Source organism: Antechinus flavipes, chromosome 3 (genome assembly GCF_016432865.1).
Source record: "Antechinus flavipes isolate AdamAnt ecotype Samford, QLD, Australia chromosome 3, AdamAnt_v2, whole genome shotgun sequence".
In the NCBI taxonomy this organism is placed as follows: Eukaryota; Metazoa; Chordata; class Mammalia; order Dasyuromorphia; family Dasyuridae; genus Antechinus; species Antechinus flavipes.
Window position 1 is genome coordinate 148684395 of NC_067400.1, and position 27953 is coordinate 148712347.

The 27953-nt window shown below is 32.7% G+C and overlaps 1 protein-coding gene across 3 annotated transcripts in view; it reads left to right on the forward strand.

Annotated features, from left to right (window-relative positions):
- The window catches only part of CLDN10 (claudin 10), a 202932-nt gene that overhangs the window by 117433 nt on the left and 57546 nt on the right, over nt 1–27953 (forward strand). For 2 of the 3 annotated variants that reach the window (XM_051984017.1, XM_051984016.1), the window contains exons 4-5: nt 2811–2918; nt 4335–4679. The exons of the other annotated variant lie outside the window; for it this stretch is intronic. In XM_051984017.1, the coding sequence (XP_051839977.1) occupies nt 2811–2918; nt 4335–4455 (229 nt within the window). In that variant the 3' untranslated portion in view covers nt 4456–4679. Of the gene's footprint in view, nt 1–2810; nt 2919–4334; nt 4680–27953 lie in introns of those variants that run through there. 3 annotated transcript variants of the gene reach the window in all.

A 27953-nucleotide genomic window follows, 5' to 3' on the forward strand; every position in this document is an offset into this window, starting at 1 on the left:
TCTTATTGTGTTTTATTGGCATATAATAGGACAATAGAGTTTCTAATATTTGTTTTGATTTCATCTTCATTGGTAGTGCATTTACCTTTTCAACTTTTGATACTATTTGTGATTAAGAAGAAATAGAATACATTATGAAATGCAAAATGGATAAGTTTGGTTATATTAAGTAAAAATGTTTTGTACAAATAAAACCAATGCAGACAAGATTAAAAGGGAAGCAGAATACGGGGGAAAAATTTTATATCCAAGGGTTTTGATAAAGGCCTAATTTCTAAAATATATAGAGAATTGACTCATTTGGTTTTCTTTTTAAAAAAATCAAATAGCCAATGATTTACCTAATTTATTTGTTTTTCCCAATAAAAACAGATCCCAGTTTTCCTTGTTAATTTCATTTTTTAAACTTTACAATTTATTAATTTCTCTTTTGATTTTCAGAATTGTCATCTTAGTATTTAGAGGGAGTTTTTTTTACTCTTTTTCTAGTTTTTTTTTAAATTGTGAACCCAATTCATTGATCTTTTTTTCTCTCTTATATAAGCACTTAGATATATGAAAATTTCCCTAAGTACTGCTTTAGTTGCATCTCAAATTTTGGCCCATTGCATCATTATTCTCATTATCTTTAATGAAATTATTATTCCTATGACTTTTTCTTTGACCCACTCATTGAATGTAGATTTCATTTCCAATTAATTTTTAGTCTATGCTTCTAAGACTAACTATTGGATGGACTTATTACATTGTGCTCCAAAAAGGGTGCTTTTAATATGTTTTTCTGCACTAGTTTGTGAGGTTTTATGCCCTAATATATTATCAATTTTTGTGAAGGTACCATTATGGCTAAGAGAAAAGGTAGGCAAATTTCTATCTATTCCCATTCAATATTCTCCAGAGGCCTGTCATATATAACTTTTCTTAAATTCTATTCATTTCCTTACCTTCTTTTTAATTTTATGGTTATATACAATTTACAGATCTACATCTGAGAAAAGTAAAGTGAAAACCCTCAGCTAGTATAATTTTACTGTTTATTTCCTTATGTAATTCATTTAAGTTTTCTCTCAAGAATTTGGATGTTACATCATTTGGTGCATATTTAGTATTGATATTCATTATTGATGATTTAGCAAGATGTATTTTCCCTAATTATTTCTTTTAATTAGATCTACTTTTGCTTTTGCTTTGTCTGAGATCAGGATTGCTAGCTATATCTTTTATTTTCTGAGACAATTGGTGCCTAGGGTCACACAGCTAGAAAGTGTTAAGTGTCTGAGGTCACATTTGAACTCAGGTCCTCCTGATTTCCAGGGCTGGTGCTCTATCCACTGGGCCATCTAGCTGCCTCTAGCTATACATTCTTGTGTCAGATAAAACAACAGGTTCTTATTTTTGACTCTGTGTGTTTCTTTCTATTTCAAATGTGTTACTAACTATATGATCCTAGACAAGTCACTTCAGCCTGTTTGCCTCAGTTTCCTCATCTGTAAAATGAGCTGGAGAAAGAAATGGCCATCCACTCCAGTATCTTTGCCAAGAACACCCTGGATGGGGACATGAAGATTCAGACAAGACTAAAAAACAACTGCAACAATGTGTACTAGAAACAGTACTTAGGACCCGGGATGCAAATGAAAGCACAAAACAGCATATGCACTCTAGGAGCAAAGTATGAGTGAAATATTAATAACTCACTGGGAGATAATATGGTATAATGGAAGCTACATTGGGTTTGGAGTTAGAAAGCCTGGCTCAGCCACTTAACTGCCCATGTGAGCATAGGCATGTCACTCAATTTGTTTGGACCATCGGCTATGAAAAACAAGGATTGCACTAGATATTCTCTAAAATATTTTCTATCTCAAAATATATTTTACAGACTAATATTTATGTAATATTTACATGGGGCTTTACTCATAATAGATCTGAGGTAGGTATCACTTTACACGTAAGGAAATAGATACTTCAAGGTAATTTGTCTATAGGAATAAAACCAAGTGTTGGAGCCAAGATTCAAGCCCAAGATGTCTGACTCCATGTCTGGTACTCATCATCCAGCATACTAAGATTCTTTATTCTCATTGTGACTTGGGAATTTATGAAATGGAATCTGACCATTAGCAATATTAACACTTAACATTCTTCAAACTTCCCTTAATATTTTCTCTTTTCTTTACTGTTCTATCATTTCTTTTCTTATAGCAGAGACTGTCACCTCTCTTTCTAGTTATGTTTCATACTGCCCTTCTTATACTTTCTTCCAGCCTGTAAATTGTTTTCAACATATATCTTACATCTTCAACCTTCATGTTTTTGTACATGTTCTAAATGACTTCTCATCTTCTCTTAGAATTCCTTTCTTTAAAGCATAGCACAGTTGTCACCACTTAACAGGAAGACTTTTCAGATTCCCACAGTTGTAGGCTATTCTCTCCCAATTTTAAAGTAATTTTTATATATTTTGTATTTATTCGTATATATACATATAGACCAATAGTAGAATGAAAGTTCCCTGATGATAGGTATTCTTTTGTTTTTGCATACCGATATAAAAGTTTAATGATTTGAAAAAGACTGAAATGCTAGAATTATGATACACTCCTACTCCTTGAAAAAAAAAGTGATGATTGTTACTAATAAAATGCAAATGTCATAGAGCCTCATATAAATTATTCCAACTCATCTTCTTTTGAAAGTGCTCTTCTTTTGAAGAGCATAATTTAATAATTCATCACCAGAGTTTCAGATCTAAAATACAATTTGCTTTCAAAATAAGTAATTCAGAACTTATGTCCCATTTTTGGCAGATATGAATTAGGAGCTGCTTTGTTCATTGGATGGGCAGGAGCTTCACTTTGCATCATTGGTGGTGTTATATTTTGCTTCTCAATATCTGACAATAGCAAGACACCCAGGTAAGAAATGCAGCCAAAAGTGATCTATTTGAAAACTCCAAAATTGTTCTAATCTAAGCTCTGCTACTCTCTTGCCTAAATCTTAGTTCCCAATCTTCAGGAAAAGGAGGAGAATTGGGCTTCATAAATTCTTAAATTCCCTTCGATATTTCTGAATCCATGATATTAAGATTCTAAGTTCCATATGTGAAAAAAATTGAATATAGTTAATATAATTCTTTTTTATTTTAACTTTTTTATATTATAGCTTTTTATTTACAAGTAATTTTTCAACATTGACAATTGCAAAACCTTTTGTTCCAACTTTTCCCCTCCTTCCCCTACCCCTTCCCTCAGATGGCAGGTTGACCAATACATGTTAAATATATTGAAGTACAAGTTAAATACAATATATGTATACATGTCCAAACAGTTATTTTGCTGTACAAAAAGAATCAGACTTTGAAATAGTATACAATTAGCTTGTGAAGGAAATCAGAGATGCATGTGGACAAAAATAGAGGGATTGGGAATTCTATGTGGGGGTTCATAGTCATCTCCCAGAGTTCTTTTGCTGGGTGTAGCTGGTTCAGTTCCGTTAATTTAATTCTTAAAGAGAAACTCTATTAAATCAAATTTGGAGAGGTTGCATGTAAGGGGGCCAGAATTTTTAATAGATCTGCTTGGTAGGGAACATCCTCAGTTAATCATATCAGTAATATGGCTGTGTTCCTGAAACTATATAAATTCAATTGCTATGTAAATCTTTAAGTACAGTATTGAAACAAAGGTTACTATATTTTAATATGCAAAAATAGTCAAGTGTGAGTAAACAGTGAAGAAACTGCTGTAAGAGTGTTAGATTCTAGCACTGAACTCTCTACCCTTAACCTAGAGGGTCCAGTAATTTTACCTACTTCCATCAACCTTCCACAAGATTGGTGAGAGAGATTCTCTCAGTCAAGATATCAATACATCCTTTTCTTCTTAATTCATCTCAGATAAGATCAAGATAGAAAAGCCTGATTTAGGTTTCAAAGGAAACAGTAGGTAGAGGTTGCTAAAGCATAACCATCATTTTGGCCTGACAGCAGCTCACTTTTTAACAACAGAGACACAAACTATTGTTAGCAATTTCTAATGTCTTTTTGACTAGGATGAATGATGTGTGTTTAAGAGTTGGGGGGAAGTCACTTAACCCCAATTGCCTCAGCAAAAAAAAAAAACAGAGTTGGGGGGAAAAATAGAGGCAAGAATGCTAATAAATACTAATGAGATATGCTCAAAAACCTGCTATATTTCTGTATTATACAGAAATGCTAAAGAAATGTTATCAGAGTTATTTATAGAAAAAGGAGGGAAATATTTCTCTCCTTTCACCTTATTCATACCACAGACATATGTTTTAATATGCAAAACTGTTTCCTTGCCTTTCAGAATGGCATATACATACAATGGGGCGACATCTGTTTTGTCTTCTCGGCCAAAGTACCAGAGTGGAGAAGATTTTAAAAATACAAGCTCTTCAAAACAGTTTGATAAAAATGCTTATGTCTAACCAGCACTGGTACAAATCACAAACCCAAGTTTGTCATTAAAATGTGAACTGTTCATAGAGTGATTTCCATCAAGGTTCCACTGTAATTAACACAAGCTGTTTTTAAAATATGAATTGTAGCATTGTTGATTTTATGGATGTAAATTTTCTTACATAGTTATGTACTGATCATTTTCTGTTGCAGCTTTCTTATAAAAAAAATAAACAGGTTTACTTACCAGGTATTTTAATTGATTAATATAATAACTAAAATAGAGAATATTTTGTTAAATATAGTTTAGCCCATAGGTATAGTACTTTCAAATTAGCCTTCTAAAACAATAACAAAAGCTTTGACTTTCTGTTCATTTAAAATAGAATACTAAATGTACCTAAAAACACAACTACTTGAAGCTGGCTCCTACATCACTCAGGAAGTGCTTAATATTATTTGTTGTTCCACTTTTTTTTCTTGAAGAGGACCAATGGCATCCCAAGGATAATGTCTTCACTTCCTCTGAATTGGATGTAAGTGCTAATAAGGTTTTGATGAATCGAATTCTAATTGAAGCTGATCATCTGCGGAAATCAGATTTAGTTTCATAACTATTTTGATTTTGGAACCTAAACATAGTGACATATTGACCACTTTTATTGTTTCTCAACACTGGTCAAAGTGGTAACATTGATGAGAATGGTTGAGAAAAAAAGAACATTGATATTGGAGTGAAATGATCTTAGCCAAAATCTCATTGACACACAAGTCTTACATTGTTTCAAGGGACTTTTCTAATACAATGCTCAAGGCAAACTTTAATAAAAGAAGGATGATGATGATGATGATGATGATGATGATGGCAGCTTGCATTTATACAGCACTTGAATTTTGCAAAGCAGGTATTATCATTTACCTCACAAGGTTGTTGTGAGGACCAAAGGAAATAATATTTGTAAAGCACTTAGTAGAGTGCCTGGTGCATAGCAGTACTAGATAAATGCTTACTTCTTTCCCATACTTCATTTGATTCTCACAACAATCCTAAGAGCTAAATGCTATTATTATTATTTTCAGTATATAGATGAGGAAACTGAGGCAGACAGAGGTAAAGTAACTTGCTAAGATCATACAGGTAATAAGTGTCTGAACCTAGACAAATTTAGGTCTTCTTGATTTCAGGGGGACTCTATCCCCTATACTCCTAGCTGTGAACCTAGACAAATTTAGGTCTTCTTGATTTCAGGGGGACTCTATCCCCTATACTCCTAGCTGTGGGGGTAAATGCTAATGGTCTAGTTATTTTCCACTGAGGGTTTAGAGACTTAACCTCTACTAGACTTGGGTCAAGCAGGAATTTGTACAGAAGGTATTTGTAAATCATTTGATACAGAATAAAGATCACAATATGATTCTAGGGAAAAGAAAAAATAAATTATATTTTTCAATATATCAAAGAAGACCTAGAAAATGAGTGGAGGAGATGCCATTTGAAAGGATACATTATAGAAATTGAAATAGTTTGGGATTGGATGAGATATTTCTTCATAAAAAGAAAACTGGTAAAGCTACATGAGAAAGTATAGAAAGCAAGGATCAGTTTGTGAAGCAGCTACATTTTTTCCCTTAAATGATCTGCAAAAAAGAGCACAATGTGAAATTTATTAGTATGCAGGTAATGTTTAGTTTCTTTGAATCCAGGGAAATCTCATGAATCTTTGTGAATGAAGAGAAATAAACTAGATAAGCATTACTGGGGGGGGGGGGCAACTAAAGCAATGATTTGGAGAAAAAAATTTAAACTCTATAGTTATTGCTTTAAGCTATCCATTAGTCCATGAAAGACATGTGAAATTGTGTTGTTCTGTCATGAAAGGTAAATACCAACTCAGTCTACCAGAAAGGAGAATTAAGGAAATCTTCTGAAGCTTGAAAGATAAATCAAAGACATGAAAAAAAGGAATTATCTTAGTTCCTGATCAAGTCTTCAATATATAAAACTCATTTTCCCTGAGTGAAAAAATATATAAGCTAAAAGAAGACCAGGAAAACTTAAGATCAATTAAGTCAATAAAGAATTTTGTATAACACATACAGGTTATTAATAGAAGTTGAACATTTCTCAGGTTAATGCCAGGGAAAACCATTATGTTTTCCCAAAAATGTTTTTTGATGCTACTGCAAAGGATAAAATCCAGTTCTTAATATTTAACTATTATGTGACACATTAATGATCAGTCACATTTTTAATGAACCATTTAAAATATATGGCTTACACTGTTTTCTATGACAAGAGAGGAAGTGTAAATCCTTAATCACTGCCAAAAACATCTGAAATTTAAACTTATTCTTCAAATTAAGTGACTAAAATTCACAAGTAAATTTCATGAGTAATGAATACACAAAAAGAGTAAATCTGTATAGAGCATCTGGATGCTATATAAATAAAAACTAAGATGTAGGTCCCTGAGTAATTCTGAACAAACTGAGTATGAAATGCAAAATTCGGATTTGTAAGTTTTAAGTTCCTTATAAGTTATCTATGGGGGATCATAGAATAGACTTAAAAATCTTAAAGATTTTATAGTCCAACATTTTTCTTTTACATATTTTTAAACTGAAGTACAAAAAGTTGAAGTGACATAAATTGACTTGGTATTTTATGGCAGAGCCAATATTTGAAACTAGGCCTTCAGATTCCAAATCTCAAATTCTTTATATTATACTGTACTTACTGGTAATGGATTATCTGCTTAACAAGAATTCCTTATAACTTCTCTGTTTTATTTGCTTTATCAAAAATTCCTTATAGGATTTTAAAATAGTTTCTGTAATGCAAAGGTCATCAGTATTTTAAAATGGTGAACAAAAATTCCCTTAACTTTTCCTTAATGGGAGAGATGAGAGGAAGCAAGATAATGTTAAGTCCTAATTCTACAGGTTGGTTGGAGAGAGGCCAGAAGAGGAACATGGCATGGCAGTAATTAAAGATGGTGAGCATGCTGTCTAATTGTCTAATAAATGAAAGTCTGATTCAATCTCTATACTGTACAACTTTTCTGGAACACATCTATTTTGTAAAGTGAAGTACATCAATATAATATGTCCATTGTGACTATGTAAAATCAGAGGCAAGTTCTTAAATTGTTATAATAATGAGTCATAAACAAGATCTTACACTTCTAACATTAGAGCACATTATTTGCTCATTATGACAATTGAACATCTCCTTTACTGAATTCTCAAATAAAAAATTTGAATCAGAAAAAAAAAGATCTCTAAAAAAGTAGTTCAGATATTTCTGTAATAATTCAGTTACAATGAGACAATATAGGATTATACTTAGGAGGTTTACAAGTAAGAGAAAATCAAATTAAAACCTCAACATAGTCATTTAGTTGAAATGTCTCCATTTCAAAGTGTAGAGGGCTGGAATTTTGGAGAAGTATACTTGAAACAAGGATACTCAAAACAAGGTGTTAACTCAATGGAATTGATGAGATGATGGTTCTCTAGTATACATATACTTAGTACTTAGCATGGTGATGTAATGGTTCTCTAGTTCACACATATTCAGTATGCTGTAATGATGTAATTGTAATAGGGTATTTAAGGACTGAGAGGACTAGAAATGAAACATTCCATCTTTGACCATTCTTCTAGTGGCTCTCCTGTCTCCTCCACTCCTCTACTAAGATCAAGACTGTGACAGACACAGACTGTGAAGGAGACAATAAAGACTTTAAACTCTATTCTTTACTATCCCCGTGGTATCTATCCTGCTGAGACCAAGGTTTGTCCAGAGGATCTCCAGGATCTAGCCAAACATTACACAAAGTACATTGTACAAAGTACATTACACAAAGTATCTTTTTAAATGTTTTATTTTCAGTGTATAAGAATGCAAAAATAATTAAGATGAACTTCTTGGCCTCTGACCAACATCTTATTGGCAAGAATACAACTTAAATTTTTAAGTTTGGTATTTTATAGTACAGACTTGCTATTAAAATTAAAATATAAAAAAACCCCACAAACATATATATGAATTCATTAACAGCTCTGTCTTTCGCAATGATATAATTAGGCAACCTAATTAGCCATTTGAAAATTATATTTTAGGGGTGGAGCCAAGATGACAGAGAGTAGACAGATTTTTGTCTGAGCTCTTCCTGCTTCCTTTCAGATCAACACTAGATCAAACCTCTGAACAGGTTTTAGAGTGACAGAACCCACAAATATTTGGGATCTAACAAATTTGCAGCAGAAGATAATTTAGAAGAACTTTAAGAAAGGTCTATGTCAATAGGATGGGGGATGGGGTCCAGCACAAGCTCACTGCAAGGAGACCCAAGATGGAAAAGCCTCCAAGCAGTGGGGGAATCTAGTGGGAAACTCTTAGCTAAAATGCATCAGGAGGCATAACAAGCAAGACTTGGCCACAATCACCTAGCATGGGAAGGAAACTAGTACCCCAATTTCCAAGGCAGTATGAAGCTGCTGTTGGCTGTAGAGGAAGCTTGGAACAATCTTCTCTTTGCCCTAAGAGCAGACCTCAATTTTTCAAAATGAGCAAAAAAGCAGAAAGAGTACTGACCAAAGATAGCTATTATGGAGACAAGGAAGAACAGACCTCAATTCCTGAGAATACTAAAGACAAAATGTCTCCAGATGAAGCTTTAGAGGATGATATGAGTTGCTCTTCAATTTAAAAGGCTCTTTTGGAAGAATTCAAAGAGGATTTTATAAGAGAGGGAAAAAATGGGGAAAGAAAATGAGAGCTTTGGAAAAGGAAACACAGAAATTGTCTGAAGAAACTCGCTCTTGAAAAACAGAATTGGTGATCTACAGTTTAGGAAATTTTTTCTTTGGCAATTTGGCAATTAATTGGAAGGCAGCTAGGAGTAGGAAGAGACGTGAGAGGGAGCCCAGCTTAGAGGTCTCTTACAATAGTCCTGGTGAGAGATGATGAGGTCCTGAATTTTGTCAGTAACAGTGTGTGTTCTGAAAAGGAGATCTTTGGGAGAGATATTGAGAGAGAGGAAATGACAACACTTGGAAGCTTGGCTATGAAGGATGACTGAGAAAGGATAACAGAGGAGGATACTAAGATTATGAATCTAAGTGAACAGGTACCTTTTAAAAAATAGAGATAAGGCAGGAGAAGAAGTTCTTGGGCAGTCTGAGGTATTTTGGAGGGAAGGGCATAATTTGCACATATTCTCTGCTGTTTAGGACCAATGTTTAACCAATAATGTATTAATAAAAACAAAAGTATTTATCAAATATTAAAAAAAAGGTTTGTGAAATCAAAGACAAGAAGTTGTGTTTTATAAGTAAGATGATGGACTATATGGGTATATATATATTATATATATTGCATATATATACTAGTATATATATGCAATATATATGTAGCTTTTTAAGGTCCTTTGGAGCTCCATACTATTTAAAACTAGATAATTAATCATTAAAGAACTCTAGGGTAACCAGATGCAAAAAAAAGAAAAACTTTGTTGCAGGGAAGTTGAATCAAAAAGAAAAACTCTGGCTAAATGATAAATTGAAATCCTGTTTAACTTTGTTAAATAAAATTTTTCACTTTTACATAGAAAACAGAGTGCTGAATAATAAAAATCACATAAAAAGATGTTTTAAATTTTATAGTTAACAAATTTTAATAATTAAGGAACTGTGATTTTGTTGGCTGTGGGCATCTCTACTGATGCAATTTGGTTAAAAAAAAAAAAACCTGAGTTGCTATCATTAAAAAATTCATCACTTTGTATCCAGTGGCATCAAACTCAACTAGAAATGGAGGAAAAGAGGACACTAAATTATACATCAGGATCTCTGTGGGCTGAATATTGACTTAGAAAACCACATATTGTCACTATGTATGTTCTGTTGTATTTTTAATTTGTTGAATACTGTCAAATTACATTCTAATTTAAGTTCAGGCTGAAGTCCTTGTGGGCAAATTACATCCAAGTGTTTGACATTTCTGCTTTATTTTACCTGATCTATTACATAGACCATAGAGAGCCTCTCTGACTAGCTAAACTAGTCCTTTGTTCCCAGGTACACAGTTCACTGCCAAGTGCACATTCAAAAGCCTCCCCAGTTTTATGGAATCTGCCAGACTTTACATTCCACTGGCAATGCTTTTGAGATTTCAAGTCATTTTCAAATTAGGAAGACTTGGGTTAAAGTCATGCCCATTTGACCATAAGCTTCTTTGATTCTTTTTGTATCCTCAGGACTTAGCTTAGTGCCTGGTACTATAATACTGTATTTAGTAAGTATTTATTTACTAAATTATTTATTTACTGTATTTAGTTTACTACTATAATGCTAATACTTACTATTAAGTACATAGTAAATATGTAATAGATGTTTAATAATCAATTAATTCATTGCCTCAAAACTAGTTGTATGGCTTTGGACAAATCTCAGATTTTCTTTCCTTACTCATTACATCCAATTTTAATTTTAGTTTCCTCATCTGAAAAATGAGAATAATAAGAGCACTTAGCTTCTAGAGCTTCTGAGAAGATTGAATGAGACAGAATTTTTGAAGCACTTTGCAAACCTTAAAGTGCCATGAATGCCAGTTATTTGGATAAAACATTGGAGTAGTGCTTCAGTAGAGAGAAGGTAGTGTGAAAGTAAAAGTTAATTACATGAAAATTAGTGAACAAACCAGTGATAATGATTAACTAATTCAATTCTCAGAGTATGCAGAACCTAGATTAAGTATGTCCAGAAACGTACAACATATTGACATTTTATTTTCTCAAATAAAAAATTGTTTGTTTTTTAAGATGGACTACTTTTCTGTTTAATATAATTACAGAAGGTCAGGAGGACTCCCCCTTTAAATCAGATTCATTCTGTTGGGCCTCCTGAAACTAATTCTCCACAGTTCCCCTCACCCCACCATTCCTAGGAAAGCAATGCCTAAATAGTGAAAATTAGTAAGACTAATAGCTGAATATGGGAAGATTTCCAACTCTAATTTTTTGCAATCTAGAAAAAATAAAAGCTGTTAAAGAAAGGAAAATTTATGTTTTTAAAAAAGGGACTCCACTTTTAATTCTCCTTGGAATTCTTCCTTATTGACAAATGCCTCAGCAACATTAATTCCACCTACTGGTTTACTCACATTTCTGTGATTTGGGATTGCCTTTTCAACTTATTCATTTAGCAACTTAATGCAGGTGACTATGGGACTAATAAAAATTAGTGAGCTGCAGTCTTTAAGCAAGTTTTCTTGCTCTTTGGTTAAAAAAAATAATTTTATGGACAAAGTACTTTGAGAAAACTTGTACTTCATAAATGTTACCAACATGAAATCAGTTTAATATCTTTTTAATAAAAAATGCAAAAAAATTCTCTTATTCCACACACTCTTTCCAATTAAGAATTCTATTAAAAATGGTTTTCAAAATAAAATCTGGCCTGTATTTTTAAATCAAGAATTTAATTTAATTTAAGTTAAGTTAAATTAAAAGTATATCTGATTAAATTATAAAAAGTATCCCCAAAGTCCAATGCAGTTTTGAACTTTTTAAAACTTGATGATTTGGGCTTTGGGGAAATGTAATATTTATAGTTAAATTAAAATGTGTAAATCCGAACTTATTCTATCTCTTTAAGCCCACCAAATCCCTCATTCTCAGCAGATGGTCTGACCTATCTCAAAATTTTCTACACATTTATTTATCTTCTCTCTGAGGAATATGTATCCTTTCTTCTTCCCAAGGCTAATCACTCCACATCATTCCACTGGAATGAACACCAATAAATCTATTACAAATCATTCATTTCTTAGTCTGGCAGTGACATGACTACCTTCTGGGTCAGAAAACTAAAACAAATGAAAATAACATGTCCCACACTAGAGAGACCTCATATACACAGTTCTTCCCTTATAAACATCAAAGGGCAGGATGTCTACAGAAGAGCTCTAGAAATCTTGGAGACTGATCCAGACTCAGAAAAGCATCAGATATTAGAAATGGCATAGATTGATATCAGAAAATCTGGATTTGAATCCCAATTCTTGTCACTTACGACATGTGATATGCTGAGCAAGTCACTTTACCAGTTTCACCTTTGGTTTTCTCTTCTGTAAAACAGGATATTGGACTAGATGATTTTATTCCTAGCTCTAAGTCTATTATCCTCTTTTTAAAAAAACTCTAAAGCTCTCAAATCTCTTGCTATACTCACACTCTATACCAACACTCTGAATTACTGACTGATATACCCAGGATAATTGGAAAGGGTTTTAGAGCTACTCAGAAAGTCAGGGCTATGAATGAGAGCTGCTCTACAGTTGGGGACCTTTCTAATAGATATCATCACCTTAGTTTGTGACCATTTGTCAAACTTGCAAGTCCAATGAATTAGTCCTCTTTTTAAAAATTGCAACCAATCGTGGACTGTCAAGGGTTCTACTGAAATGTTTTATCATAGTATTTACTATAAGGCAGATTGAATTTCATAATTGGTAGAAACATCTTTTTTTTTTCCCCCTTTTTCTTTCTTTTTCATTTTAGAAAACGTTTTTGTCTATATGTCAAACTAAAAAAATGACTTCCTGCTTCTTTTTGAATGTAAAAACTTATAAAACACAGGTTCAAGAATTTTAGTTAATAGTGGTTAGAATCTAGTTAATAAAGTTCTTATCATTAATGTTTAATAAGCCATTTCTTTCCATAATTTTTAAGCAAACAAAAGTCTAGAAAATCTTTTACAGGCTTCATAGAAAGTTCATTATCTTTCATTTCACTTCCTTTGATCCAATCAGTGTCACTTTTGGCAGCATCATTTCCAAGAGAGTAGAAACTGTTTGCAGACTGTGAAGCAATTCTGGGGATACAAAGGACTGAATGACATCATCCTCATCTAATTCATCTTCAGAATTAAAGGGAGGAGTCCTAATTTTAAAAAAACAATAGGAAAACACAAGGATTCATAATTTATTAAATTGCAATACAAAGAAAGAAAGAAGGAAAAATAAAGAAAGAAAGGAAAAGAAAATGTGCTTAAATTTGCACTCTGAATCCATGAGTTCTCTTTGTAAATGTTTCTAGCATATTTTCATTGTAAGCTTTTTGGAACTGTGATGGGCCATTGTGTGGTTCAGTTACTAAGTCTTTCACAGTTGGTCATGTTTACAATATTGTTTTTACTGTACAAATTGTTCTCCTGGCTCTGCTCATTTCAGTTTTTTATCTGCCATGATCCCAAAACACTTAACCTCACTATGTCTTCAATTCTGTAGTGAACAGAATTGGAATGCTTATCTAATCACTTAGGTGGTATGAACAAACCTGGAATAATTTCATCTCCCTCCTCCAATCTATTCTCCAATCAACCATCAACATGATCCTCCTAAATAAGTACAGGTTACCTCCACCCTTTAGCTACCAGTCAATAAACTCCAATAGCTACTTTTTATCTCCAGGATAAATTTTAAATCCTTTGTTTGATGTTCAAAATATTCATAATCTTGCTTCTTTTTGCACACTGTATAATCCTCTGACAATGGCTTCCTTGCCCTTTTTTGATCATGATGCTCCATCTTAAGTCTCTGGCCATTTCCACTGGCTGACCCTATTGCTGGAACTATCTCCCTCCTCATCTCCACCTCCTTGTTTTCTTCAAGTCTCACCTTTTACAAAAAGCCTTTCCCTGTCCTCCTGAATCTCTGCAATTTTTATTTTGTGATTATTTCCAATTCACCCTGAAAATATGTCGTGGGGATGTAACTGTTTGCCCCATTAGATTCTGAATTCCATGAGAGCATGGACTGCTTCTGCCATTTCTTTTGAACTAGTCCTCTCTTAATACACTTCCTGGCACATATGAGGTGTTTAATAAATTCCTGCTGACTTATCTTCATTTCTGGAATGCATTTTGGAAGGAACACTGATGAAATAAAGTGGTACTAGGGTTGTGAGGTAATTGAAAATAATTGTTCTGTTTACAATGAAAACTGATTTTTTTTCTTTCCCAAAATTGTTTGCTTTGTTATAACACTCACTATGAAGACATTGAGGGTCTCTCAAATTAGTTGTAAAAAGTTTTATAAATTGTGAATATGGAATTAAAATGACCTATATAGATCTTATTAAAGAATCACTTCAACACTTTCTAATTAAAGTAATAAAAATTTTAACAATAAAAAAGCAAATCAGTAACAGCTTCAGTTATTCCTCAAGAGAAGGCAACAGCTCATCCAGTCTCCTATAAAGACATTTCAATTTTAAATGTAAGCCTCTGAAATACCGTTTATATTGTCTTTTTTCTTGCTATTAAAATCATTTTATATACTAAGAACTATCTTTTGCCTGATTTGATTTAATATTTAGGTGTTCACTAATAAATCAAATATTTATATATCACTAAATGGTATGTGCTTTTTGTTGGTAGTGGTATGTGACATGTGACAATATGTCATACAGACCTGCTAATTTATTATCAAATTTTAAAAATGTTTCAGAGCATGTATATAAGATTTTCTAAAAAATAAATTCCAAAACTATTTAAATTTGGATGAATCTTAAAAGTATTTTATTACTATTCATTTCTATTTCAATTCAGTTGATAATTATTAAGTGCCTATTTATAAAAGCAGTGAGTTTGGAGCACTATTATTGTTCAGTTGTTTCAAGTCATATTCAACTCTTCATGATCGCATTTGGGGTTTTCTTGGTAAAGATACTAGAGAGATTTGCCATTTCCTTCTCCAGCTCATTTTACAGATGAAGAAATTGAGACAAACAGTTTTAAGTGATTTGTCTAAAGTCAGCAGCTAGTAAGTATCTGAGGCCAAATTGGAACTCAGGAAGAGGAGTTTTCCTGATTCCAGGTTCTGTGTTCTATCCACTGAACCACCTCATTGCCCCTTAAAACACTACACATTGTAAAACATAGGGAAGTACTTAATAAGAAAACAGGCCTGGTAATACAGCTTCTCTGGCTTACCAGTATAAAATAAAAATTCTCTGTGAGGGGTTATTTGAAAATTTCCCGATCTGACTATTTCCAATCCATGAGTTATTTCGTAATTTACTCTTTCTTATGCATGCAACATTATACCTACTTGTATGTCCTTATCCAAAACATCTCACTCTCCTATGTCTCTCATGTTTGGAATGATAATCCTCCTTATTGCCATCTCCTGGAACCCTTAAAGCCACCACTATGTATGTTTTTTCTGATCTTTTTTGGTTATTACTCCCCTAAAAAATTATTTATGTGGTATATATTTTTACCTAACCTGCAGTATATTGCATACAATTTAGCATTCTAGTCTTCTTTTGAGTGGGAATAATTTATATCACAAAAATATTTGAAAATTCTAAATATTTCCTTTATATGTACAGTATCGCCACTATTGGTAGTATATTTCAAGGTTTCATCTATTTTCATAATAAAATATGATCATTTATGTACTTATGTCTTGATTGATATCACTGTTAATTTTTTCTTCATCTGAAAGTTCCTCTATTGGTTCTAGTATGTGCAACTTAGAAAAATAGGATAATAGAAGGACAGGGTCAAAGGAAAATTAGTCTTCTGATATAATTCTGAAGATATGGTATAATTTCTATTTTTTTCATAAAATTCCATTTATGTAGTATTTAAAGGAAGGTTTTTGTCAGACTTGCAAACTGACTTTTTAAAATGCAGAAAAGTAGTACATATAATTAATATATTTATATAATATTTATTTAAATGAGTTCTACTATAGAAATACTTATGCTGTAAATAATTAAATTAAAACTTATTTTTTCTTTTCATTAAATCATAGACTTTCCATTTAGCATTTTATTTTGGAAGAAATTTAAAAACATAACTGGCTTGTTTTATTTTAAAGTTAACTATACATGCAAAATTTCTTATATTTTCATTTTCTACATGAAAACATACTTATCTAGGTATGTGGTACATGTAACTCATTGTCTTCATGTCATAAATAGTCTCCAATTATTTCATAGGATCATGGATCAATGTATGTTGAAGGGGCAACAGAAGGTATCTAAACCAGCCTCCATCATTTTAAGAATTAAGAATTGATGCTCACCTCACTGCTTTTCAACAACTATTTTCACTGTATTGGACAATAATCAGGTAGTACACCTGTTTTTGCTGTTGTTGTTGTTTTTCATTTTAGAATACAATATTCTTTACAGAGAATAGAAATAGCTTTACTAGTACCATATAAGAGAAAAAAAGCTAAGGCCTTCTTGAACATCTCTCCTAATAAGCAACTCCATTATTTTACTTCTAAATGTATTTTGACTGATATTTGTGCCTAAACTTATTTTAAAGATACCTTTTTGACAGGGAGAAAAGAAATGAAGAGAAAAAATAATCTTATTTTCAATATATGGTTCAACAAAAGAAGGCAAAGAAATATGAGTAATTCTGAAAGAAAGACAAGCTCAAGTCTCTCATCTAATTCTTCTTAATAATTCTTCTTTGAAAATTTTAACAACATTCACTTCCAGGGATGGAATCAAAGTGGCAGAATACAGTTAGGAAGATGCTTGAGCTCTCCCAGTTTCTCTTGAAAACCATATGAAACCAAACTTCTGAACAGAGTCTGACAGAATGAAACGACTCTCCAACTCGAGATAGACTGGAAAAACTTCAAAAAGATCAGTCTCATTGGAATAAAAAGAATGTTTGCACAGCTCAGACAGACTCTGGGAAAGCCAGAGAAGGTCTTAATCACAGCAAATCAGCCACTAAGACCCACAGTCCTGGTTCAATAAAGAGTAAATCAGTGGACAGGTTCCAGTTCCATCTCAGAAGGTAAACTCTGGGAAACTAGACTGTTTCATGAAAAGAAGAGGCAAAGCTCCCCCCTATAAACACAACAGGCCCCTGTGTGCAAAGGCAAGACTCTGGGCTGCACAGGAAACTTGGGGCAGAATCCCCTTTATCCCAGGAGCAGAGCTCAACTATAAAAGTAAAAAAAAAAAAAAAAAAAAAAAAAAAAAAAAAAGGAAAGGCCAAAAGAAAAGGAAAGAAAATGAGCAAGAAACAGAAAAGAACTTTAACATAGAAAGCTACTATGGTGAAAGGGAAGACCAAAACATTAACTCAGACAAGGATGAAATGTCCATAAAAGAAATCTCAAAGAATAATATGAATTGGTCTCAAGCCCAAAGAGGCTTCTTGGAAGTGCTCATAGAAGATTTTAAAGGCAAATAAGAGAGGTAGAAGAAAAAAATAAGAAAGGAAATGAGAGGTATGCATGAGAGAGTAAACATCTTGGAAAAAGAAGAAAAAAAATTGACTGAAGAAAATGATTTCTTAAAAGATACAATTGACCAAATGCAAAAAAAAAAAATCCATGAAGAAAAAACCTTTAAAAGTAGAACTAACCAAATGGAAAAAGAGAGACAAAAACTAACTGAAAAAAATCACACATTAAAAATTAGAATTGGGCAAATGAAAGCTTATGACTCTGTGAGACAGCAAGAACCAATCAAACAAACTAAAACAAATGAAAAAAATAGAAGAAATGTGAAGTAACTCATTGGAAAAACAGTCAACTTGGAAAACAGATCCAGAAGAGACAATTTAAAAATCATTACCCTATCTAAAACTCATGTCCAAAAAAGAGCCTGGGGAGCATTCTTCAAGGGATCATTAAGAAAAACTATCCTAATGTTCTAGAAATAGAGGATAAAATACTCATTGAAAAAATCCATCAATCATCTTTGGAAAGAGATCCCACAAGTAAATCCCCAAGAAACATTGTTGCAAAACTCAAGAACTACAGTCTCAAGTAACAAATACTGCAAGCTGCCAAACAAAAACAATCATACCTAGCAGATGGCAGTTTCTACAATAAAGGATTAGAAAGCCTGGAATAGCATATTCTGGAAGGCAAAGGACTTATGCTTACAATCAAGAATTAATGACTCAGAGAGATTCAGCATCATCTTTCATGAGAGTGATGGATCTTTAATGCAGTAAGAGATTTTACATCATTCTTATTGAAAAAAAAAAGAACTAAACAGAAAATTTAATCTATAAAAACAGGACTCAAGCATAGAAAGATAAACAGGGAAAAAATATATATTATTTAAAGATTAGACTGTTTATATTCCCAGATGGGAAAATGGTATCTGTAACTCTTGGGAACTATATCTATTACTGGGGGTGGGGAAGCATTACATTAACTGAGGGTATGGTTGTAAATGGACTCTGATATGATTATATAAAAAAGACATTAATGGGTGGGAAAAGGTCTGTACTGGTAAAAGAGGAAAGGTGGGGTATAATGAGACAATTAGATAAAATGAAGAGGCAGAAAAGATTTATTGCAATAGGGGGAAAGGAGGGAGGGTGAATGAGCATTGTCTGAAGCTTGATTTAATCAGTTGTGGCTTTAAGAGGGAATAACTTAATCCTTCAATTGGGTTTAGAAATTTACCTAATCTTATCAAGAAGTAGGAGGACAAACAGGAAAGAAAAAGGAGGGGCAGAATAGAAGGAAGGGCAGAAACATTAGAAAAAAAGGTAAAACAAGGGGGGAAGGTGTATAGAAGGTGAAGTAGTGGGTGAGGTGGGTTAAAAATAGTATTAAAAGAAGGAAGAGAAGGATGATAGGAGATAAGACAGGTAAAATCAAACACAACTAAGAATAGAGTAAAAAGAGAGAAAAAAAGTATATACAGGGGAGAAAATAGGATGGAGAGAAATGCAGATATGGTAATCATAACTGTGAATTTGAAGGGAATGAACTCTCCCATAAATGGAAGCAAATAGCAGAATGGATTAAAAAACAGAATCCTACAATATATTGTTTATAAGAAGCACATTTGACAAAGAGAAACCCATACAGAGTAAAGATAAAAGGCTAGAACAGAATTTATTATGCTTCAGCTAAACAATAAAGTAGTAATGATACTAAATATGTATGCACCAAGTGGTAGAGCAGCCAAATTCGTAGCAAAGATTTTAAGCCTGTTACAGGAAGAAATAGACAGCAAAACTATACTAATGAGGAACCTCAATCTTCCCCTTACAGAATCAGACAAATCTAATCACAAAATAAACAAGAAAGAAACTAACAAAATCCTAGAAAACCTAGATACCATGTTTCTCCGATAATAAGACATTGTCGTCTTATTATTTTTTTTGGACAGAAAAACACCAGAGGGCTTATTTTCATGGGAGGGCTTATTTTAGAGGAATATTACACAGTAAGGGGAGGCTTATTTTCGGGATAGGTCTTATTATCGAGGAAACACGGTATGATAGGCCTCTGGAGAAAACTAAAGAGGCAGAAAGAAATACACCTTTTTCTTGGCAGCACAAGGCATCTACATAAAAACTGACTGTGTGTTAGGGCACAAAAATCTCACAATCAAATGCAGAAAGGCAGAAATAGTAAATGCTTCTTTTTCTGACCACAATGCAATAAAAATTATATTTAAAAAATGACAGGGGAGGATAGACTAAAAAACAATTGGAAATTTAATAATCTAATTCTAAAAAATGAGTGCATCAAACAGCAAATCACAGAAATAATCCATAATATCATCCAAGAGAATGACAAGAATGAGACAACATATCAAAACCTGTGGGATGGAGCCAAAAAACAAGTTGACTGTTTTTCCAATGAGTTACTTCACATTTCTACTATTTTTTTATTTGTTTTAGTTTGTTTGATTTTCTTAGGGAAAATTTTGTATCTCTAGATAGCTATATGAATAAAATAGAGAAAAAGAAGATCAATGAATTGGGCATACAACTAAAAAAGCTAGAAAAAGAATATATTTTAAAACCCCAATTAAATACCAAATTAGAAATTCTGAAACTCAAAGGAGAAAGTAATAAAATCGAAACCAAGAAAACTATTGAACAAATAAATAAAAGTAAGAATCGATTTTATGAAAAAACCAACAAGTCAGATAAATCTTTAATTAACTTGATTTGAAAAAGGAAAGAAAAAATCAAATCACCAGCATCAAGAAAGAAAAGGGTAAACTTACCACCAATGAAAAAGAAATTAAAGCAATAATTAGAGGCTATTTTGCCCAAATATATGGCAGCAAGTCTGACAATCTAACTGAAATGGATGAATAGTTATAAAAATATAAATTGCTCAGATTAACAGAAGAGGAAATAAATTACTTAAATAGTCCCATTTTAGAAAAAAATTGAAAAAACTATTAATGAACTCTCTAAGAAAAAAATCACAGGGCTAGATGTATTCACAAGTGAATTCTTCCAAACATTTAAAGAAAAAACAATTCTGAAACTATGTAATTTTTTTTTGGAAAAGTGGGTAAAGAAAGAATATTGCCAAATTCTTTCTATGTCACAAATAAGGTATTGAAACTTAAACCAAAAAGAACCAAAACAGAGAAAGAAAATTACAAACCAATCTCCTTAATAAATATTGATGTAAAAATTTTAAATAAACTATTAGCAAAGAGATTATAGCAACTTATCAGCAGGATATGACCAAGTGGGATTTATAGCAGGAATGCAGGGTTTTCAGGAAATATCAGGAAAACTATAACTATAAATGACCGTATCTATAACAAAACCAACAGAAATCATATGAAACCTCAATAGATGCAAAAAAAGCTTTTGCAAAAATACAGCACCCATTCCTATTAAAAAACACTAGACAACACAGGGATAAAGGAAGCTTTCCTTAAAATAATAAGCATTATCTATCTAAAATCAATAGCAAATATTATTTATAATGGAGAGAAACTGGACACGTTCACAGTAAGATCAGGGGTGAAACAAGTATAAACATTATCACCACTATTATTCAATATTGTACTAGAAATGTTGGCCTTAGCAATAAGAAAAGAAAAAGGAAATTAAAGGAATTTAAAATAGGCAATGAGGGAATAAAACTATCACTTTGCAGATAATATGATGACATACTTAGAGAATCCTAGAAAACAATCCAAAAACATACTTGAAACAACTCACAGCTTTTGCAAAATTACAAGATATAAAATAAACCCACACTAATCATCAGCATTTCTATATATTACTGACAAAGCCCATCAGCAAGAGATAGAAAGTGAAATTCCATTTAAAATAACTGTAGATAAAATAAAATACTTGGGGGTGTGCCTGCCAAGACAAACCCAAGAACTATATGAACACAATTACAATACACTTTTCAAAGAAATAAAGTCAAATCTAAACAAATGGAAAAATATCAATTGCTCATGGGTAGGCCAAGCTAATATAATAAAAATGACAATTCTGCCCTAATTGGTCTACTTGTTCAGAGCCATGACAATCAGGCTGCCAAAAATTATTTTGTGGAACTAGAAAAGTAATAACAAAATTCAACTGAAAAAACAAAAGATCAAGAATATCAAGGGAATTAATGAAAAAAAAATACAAAGGATAATGGCTTAGCAGTACCAAACCTAAAACTATATTATAAAGCAGCAAATCAAAACCATTGGGACTGGCTAAGAAATAGAATTGTAGTTCAGTGAAATAGATTAGATACATACAACACAATAATTAAGGTCTATAGCAATCTAATATTTGATAAACTCCCAAATTCCAGCTTCTGGAATAAATACTCATTATTTGACAGAAATTGCTTGGAAAACTGGAAAATAGAAACTTTGGCATAGGCTTACATCTCACACCCGATTCCAAAATAAGGCCAAAATGGATACATGATTTGAGCTTAAAGGTTGATACCATCAACAAATTAGGAGAGCAAGGGACAATTTACTTATCAGATCTTTGAAGAAGGGAAGAATTTATGACCAAAGAACAACTAGAGGACATTATGAAAAGCAAAATGGACAACTTTGATTACATTAAATTAAAAAGATTTTATGCATACAAAACCAACAGAAAAAAAAATTAAAAGGGAAGTACAACTTTAGGGAAAAGTTTTTACAGCCAGTGTTTCTAATAAAGGTCTCATTTCTGTAATATATAAAAAAACTATCAAATTTATAAGAATACATGTCAATCCCCAATTGGTAAATGGTCAAAGAATTTGAGCAGATAATTTTCAGATGAAAAATTAAAGCCATCTATAATCACATGAAAAAATACTTTCAATCATGATTGATCAGAGAAATGCAAATTAAAACAATTCTGAAATATCACCTCATACCTGTCAGACTGGCTAACAGGAAAAGATAATGATAAATTTTGGAGAAAATGTGGGAAAAGTGGTACACTAATGCATTGTTGGTGGAATGATCCAACCATTCTGGAGAGCAATTTGGAACTATGCCCAAATGGCTATAAAACTGTGCATACCCTTTGACCCAGTAGTGCCATTATTGGATCTGCATCCCAAGGAAATTATAAAGGAGGGAAAAGGACCCACATATACACAAAATTTTATAGCAGCTTTTTTGTGGTAGCAAAGAATTGGAAAATGAGTAAATAGTCATAAATTGGGGAATGGCTGAATAAGTTGTGGTATATGAAAATAACGGAATATTGTTGTTATGTAAAAAATGAACATGCCTGGAAAGATTTACATGAACTGATGCTGAGCAAAATAAACAGAATTGTTGTACACAATAACAGCAAGAATGTGCAATGATCAATCTGAAGAACTTGGTTCTTTTTCATAATTCAGTGATCCAAAGCAGTCCCAATAGACTTTGGACAGAAAATTCCATCGGCATCCAGAAAAAGAACTGTGGAAACTGAATGTAAATCAACACATTCTATCCTCACTTCTTTTTTAATTTTTTATCTTTCCCATGGCTTTTCCCTTTTGTTTTCCCAACACGATTCATAAAACAATATGTATTAAAAATAAATTTTTAAAAAGAAAGATTTAAAAATATCCAATCTGTTTGATAAAATGTTATAGTTAAATAAGAATACAGTTTTAAAAAAGGAATGAAATTCCCTGGCTTCCACCAGACACTGAGTTAATTAACTGTTTTACATTATTATAACTACTTTGGGTATAGGGAATAGAAACATTTCTATTAATTAAACTCACTGCCTCAAATAATAAGGAAAAGTAAATTTGAACATACATGTTTCTCAGTGGAAGAAGTATTTCCCATACTGAATCCCTTGTATTCTGACTCCTAGTTACCTATGATAGCCATGACTTTATAAAGTCCATCCATATGCCATCTATCCTCATTTTAATAAAACTAAATATTTAAACATTTTAAGGACTAAATGTTACAGGAGTCACCTGTTAGTGCTGGGATCTAATTCTGACCAGCAGAATAGATTATGTCATGTGAGAGGACAAGGAGATGAGAGACAGTTACAGTGAAAACCTCTGAAGCTCTGATTTATTTCATCCCTATACAGAATATATATTTTCTAAGCACATAAACGTTATTATTGTTTAAAGAAAAGCATACTTTTTTTTTGCAAGCAACACCTGCATGAGTAAATATGTGTTTTATCACTTCCAGAAAGATATTTCTGATTCCTTTGGTCATGTGTTCTTTTGAGTTAGTCAGTTCTGCTCAGAGTTAGATAAAAATTGTTAAAAACCAAAACGATTCTTCAGTTTTTCATAGTGTGCTATGATTCATAGCTGTGGGGGATAGAAAACCGATCTGCCCTTTTTTTTGTGCAGTTCCCTTTAATCCTTTACAGGCTCTCTGGGTTCCACACTGTCTGTGTTCTTCAACAATTCCCCATTTTTGTTTTAGAAAAGCTAAATGAAGTTCAGTGATCATTTCACTGACAAGCCGAAGGAACACTCTCAATAACCCAGGCAAGCAGAGCAACAATAATACAATCACAATAAGAACTGGTCCAAAGTGTAACAAAACAAAAATTATGCTGCCTAAACAATTCAATTGTATGACAGATAATACATTTTTAGTGACATTCTCAGTATCAATTCCTGATCTTTGGCTATGTTCAATGTTATTAATTATTGCATTCAAATCCCTCATATTCAATGTGATATTAACTTAAGAAATCAAATTTAAATTACATTTTTACCAAAGCATATAGAAACACAATTAGCCTTGCCTGTGAAGTTAAAAGCTTTGGGGTCTAAGATTTCCATAAGTTTTCCCTAACAGCATGATATTATATGTAGGTATATCTGTAAATTTGTCCACCCAAATCACAGTTTGTACCTATAGTGGAATAGGAAAGTAAGTCCAATATTGTGCAGTGGATGTTGTCTGAATCTCCATGCTGAGGAATGTAAACAGCATTATAAGAGTTCCAACAGAACTTAAACTTCTTTTCTACTTTTTCCTTCTGGACAATCACTGCTGGTAAGAAAGTTCACAAATTTGCAGGGTGAGATGCTATAACAGCTGTTGAATCTTGTGGGATGTTTGCTCCCCAGTGATGTGTTTGGTTGGAATCCATTTTTCTTCTCCATCCCCAGTGGAAATACAAACATACCTTTGTCCCCATGTCAGTCTATGTGATAGTCCATGCCATGTGTTAGTGCGGGGCGGGGGTCTTACTATATGGCCCTAATAGATTGTGTCACAGAGCATAATGGGGATGGTTCCCAAGACTTTGCCATGAAGGGATAAAAACTTTTCTGCCGGGCTTAAGCTGTTGTCATCAAATGTCAGAAAATTAATGGTGAAAACAACATAAGGTAGCTGTCTTGATGGTGAATCCTATCCTGTATTATTCCCTATTTTTTGTTTTTGGAGACGTGTTTTAATGTTTCCATGATGGCATTCCATAATTCCTTGAAGACCTTGTAGGTTGTAAGGAATGCCAGTAACATATGGAATATGCATCTCTATATAAAATGCTTTGAATGGGGCTGAAGTATAGATGAGAAGTATAGATGAGTCAGTTTTTAACATTATTAGAAAGCCCATGAATTGTGCAGCAGCACAAATATGATTTATGATGATCTGAACTCTCTCAGATTTGCTAGGTTAGCATAAGTAAAATCAGAGTATGTGTCCACTGACATATACACATACTTCTGGGTCCCAAAAGATGGTATATGTGTGACATACATTTGCCAAACATCATTTGGATGATTACCTTTTAGGTTGGCATGTAATGGACCTACAGGAGGTTTTGGGTAAGGAGCACAAAATATGTAGGACTTTACTAGCTCCCTGCTTTGTAATGGGATACAACATCCTTTATGTTTTTGAAGACATATGAAATTTATTGTGAGCCTTTTGTGCTTCCAGGATGTTAAGCATAAGCATTTTGTCCACTTTTTCATTAGCAGTGAATAAGGGAACTGGGAGGTCAGTATTTGATTGCACGAGAAGGAAATATTTGCCATCTCGTGCTCTTAATTTGGTCTATACTTTAACAAATAATTGAAATATAGGATTTGATCGAAATTTAATATGTGCTGTTTCTAAATGCTTTAGAGCAAAAATAGCATAAGCACTGTCAGAAAGTAAATTGGTGTCTATAGGCCAAATCTTTAAAGCCTGTAAAATAGCAAATAATTTGTTTTGTTGTATAGGCTCAAAAGGAATATTATACACATATTTCTGGTTGAGAGAAGAACAAAGATAAGCTGCTTTATTATGCTTAGTAGCATCAATAAAAACATTTAGACCCTGTGAAATAGGCTTGTCAGTAATTATTCTGGATATTATCCAATACAATTTTACATTAGGTAAAGGAAAACCATGTAAATAAGACAAGGGAAATTGTAACAATAACTGCCATTCTAAAAATGTCTGCAACAAATCATTGAGGAGTCCTGTAGAAAAAAGGGATATATGTTGAAATTACAGGAAACCAGTCAAAATAATGATCCTTTTGACAGCCTTAAATAATAATCTGGCTATCATAGCAATACACGGGTTTAATGAAGAGTTAAACTGCATCACAGATATCATCCATCCTACAGTAGTTTTATTTTTTTCCCTTGATGCAATATCAAAGTAGGATGTTCCAGAGTATCTAACACTGTTATTCTTCATATTTGGTAGCACTGAGCCTTAAAGTGTCCTTATTCAAATCAGCCATGGCTTTTTTACAATCTACACTATAATTTTCTCTAGCCAGCTGTTTCAGGAGTACTTCAATTACTCCATCATTAACAATTAATCTGGTCAAGGCCTCTTTAAGGCATCCTAGAAAATCAGAAAGCAATTCTGGTGGTTCCTATATGATTTTTGTGAATGAAACCTCTTGATTTTTCTTTCCTGTAATTTTCACCCAAGCGCTTATAGTGCAAGAAGCTATCTAATGATAAAACTCAATAGGATATCTTACCTTCTCTGCGTCCCTGCCATTATCTCAAATGTAGGTTGGTATCTTTGTGCATTTCTGGCATTAATTCTCAATTGATCTGTGCATTTATCAATGTATTCCATGGGCCACAGCATGAAATTATCTGGCTCCAAACAAGCCTTTGCCAATGTTTTCCAATCAGTATCTCATATGCAATTTACTGTAACATCATTCTGACAAATGGGGAAATAGGATTGTAGTCAGAGCAGGCTGCTTTTAATTTTCTAAGGACATATGTTAAACATGTGTAATTCTTCTATATATATTTCCACAATTATCATGCTTCACAAGAAAAATCAGAACAAAAAAGAAAAAAATGAAAAAATAAAATGCAAGCAAACAATCACAAAAAAGTAAAAATTCTATGTTGTGATCCACACCCAGTTCCCACAGTTTTCTCTTGTAGATGGCTCTTTTCTTCACAAGATCATTGGAATTGGCCTGAATCATCTCATTGTTGAAAAGATCCATGTCCATTCTTTTATCTTGTATTAAGTCTCACGCTCTCACTTAGCCGGAAGAGATTCCCTTTTAATATTGATTTATCATGCATTCACATTCCTGGTTTCTTTCAGGACTCAACTAAAGCACCATCTTTTGCATGAGCTTATCTTTCCTGACATCTCAATCTTTCTCCCCATGTTTTCTACCTTTCATATGCCCCCTCCAACTTGTATCTTTTTAAAAGGTGTTTTTACATCAAGTCAACAAATCTACCTTGTGATAGGTACCATAGTAGATATCATAGTGATACAAAGAGAAGCAAAAAGAATTTTTGCCCTCAAATAACTCACAATTTAACTGGGGAAGACAACATGCAAAAATAATGTACAAACAAGTTATATATATGATATATTGGAGGTAATCAACAGAGGGAAGGCATTGATATTAAGGAATACTGGGAAAGATTGCTTGAAGAAGATGGAACTTCTCTCTCCCTTTCATCTGAGAGGCAGAGAGACAGAGAGAAACAGACAGACAGAGACAGAGAGACAGAATTTTAATAATTGAAATACCAGTTTTGGAGCCAAATAAAAAGCAGACTATATGAGAAGAATGTAATAAATGAATAATTTCAATTTTCAAATATCTATAAAAATGCAAAAGTCTAATAAAAAGGAGAGAGAAAACTTTTACTAAAGATAGTAGTTTTCCACAAATCACTTTCAATGGGAAAAATCACTGAACCACAGAATTTGAGAATGACAGGCTTAGACTGCAGCAGTCACAACTCCACAGAAAAAAATTCTCAATTCTGTTCTTTTAATTCAGTGTCTAATTTTGTTTTAGATAT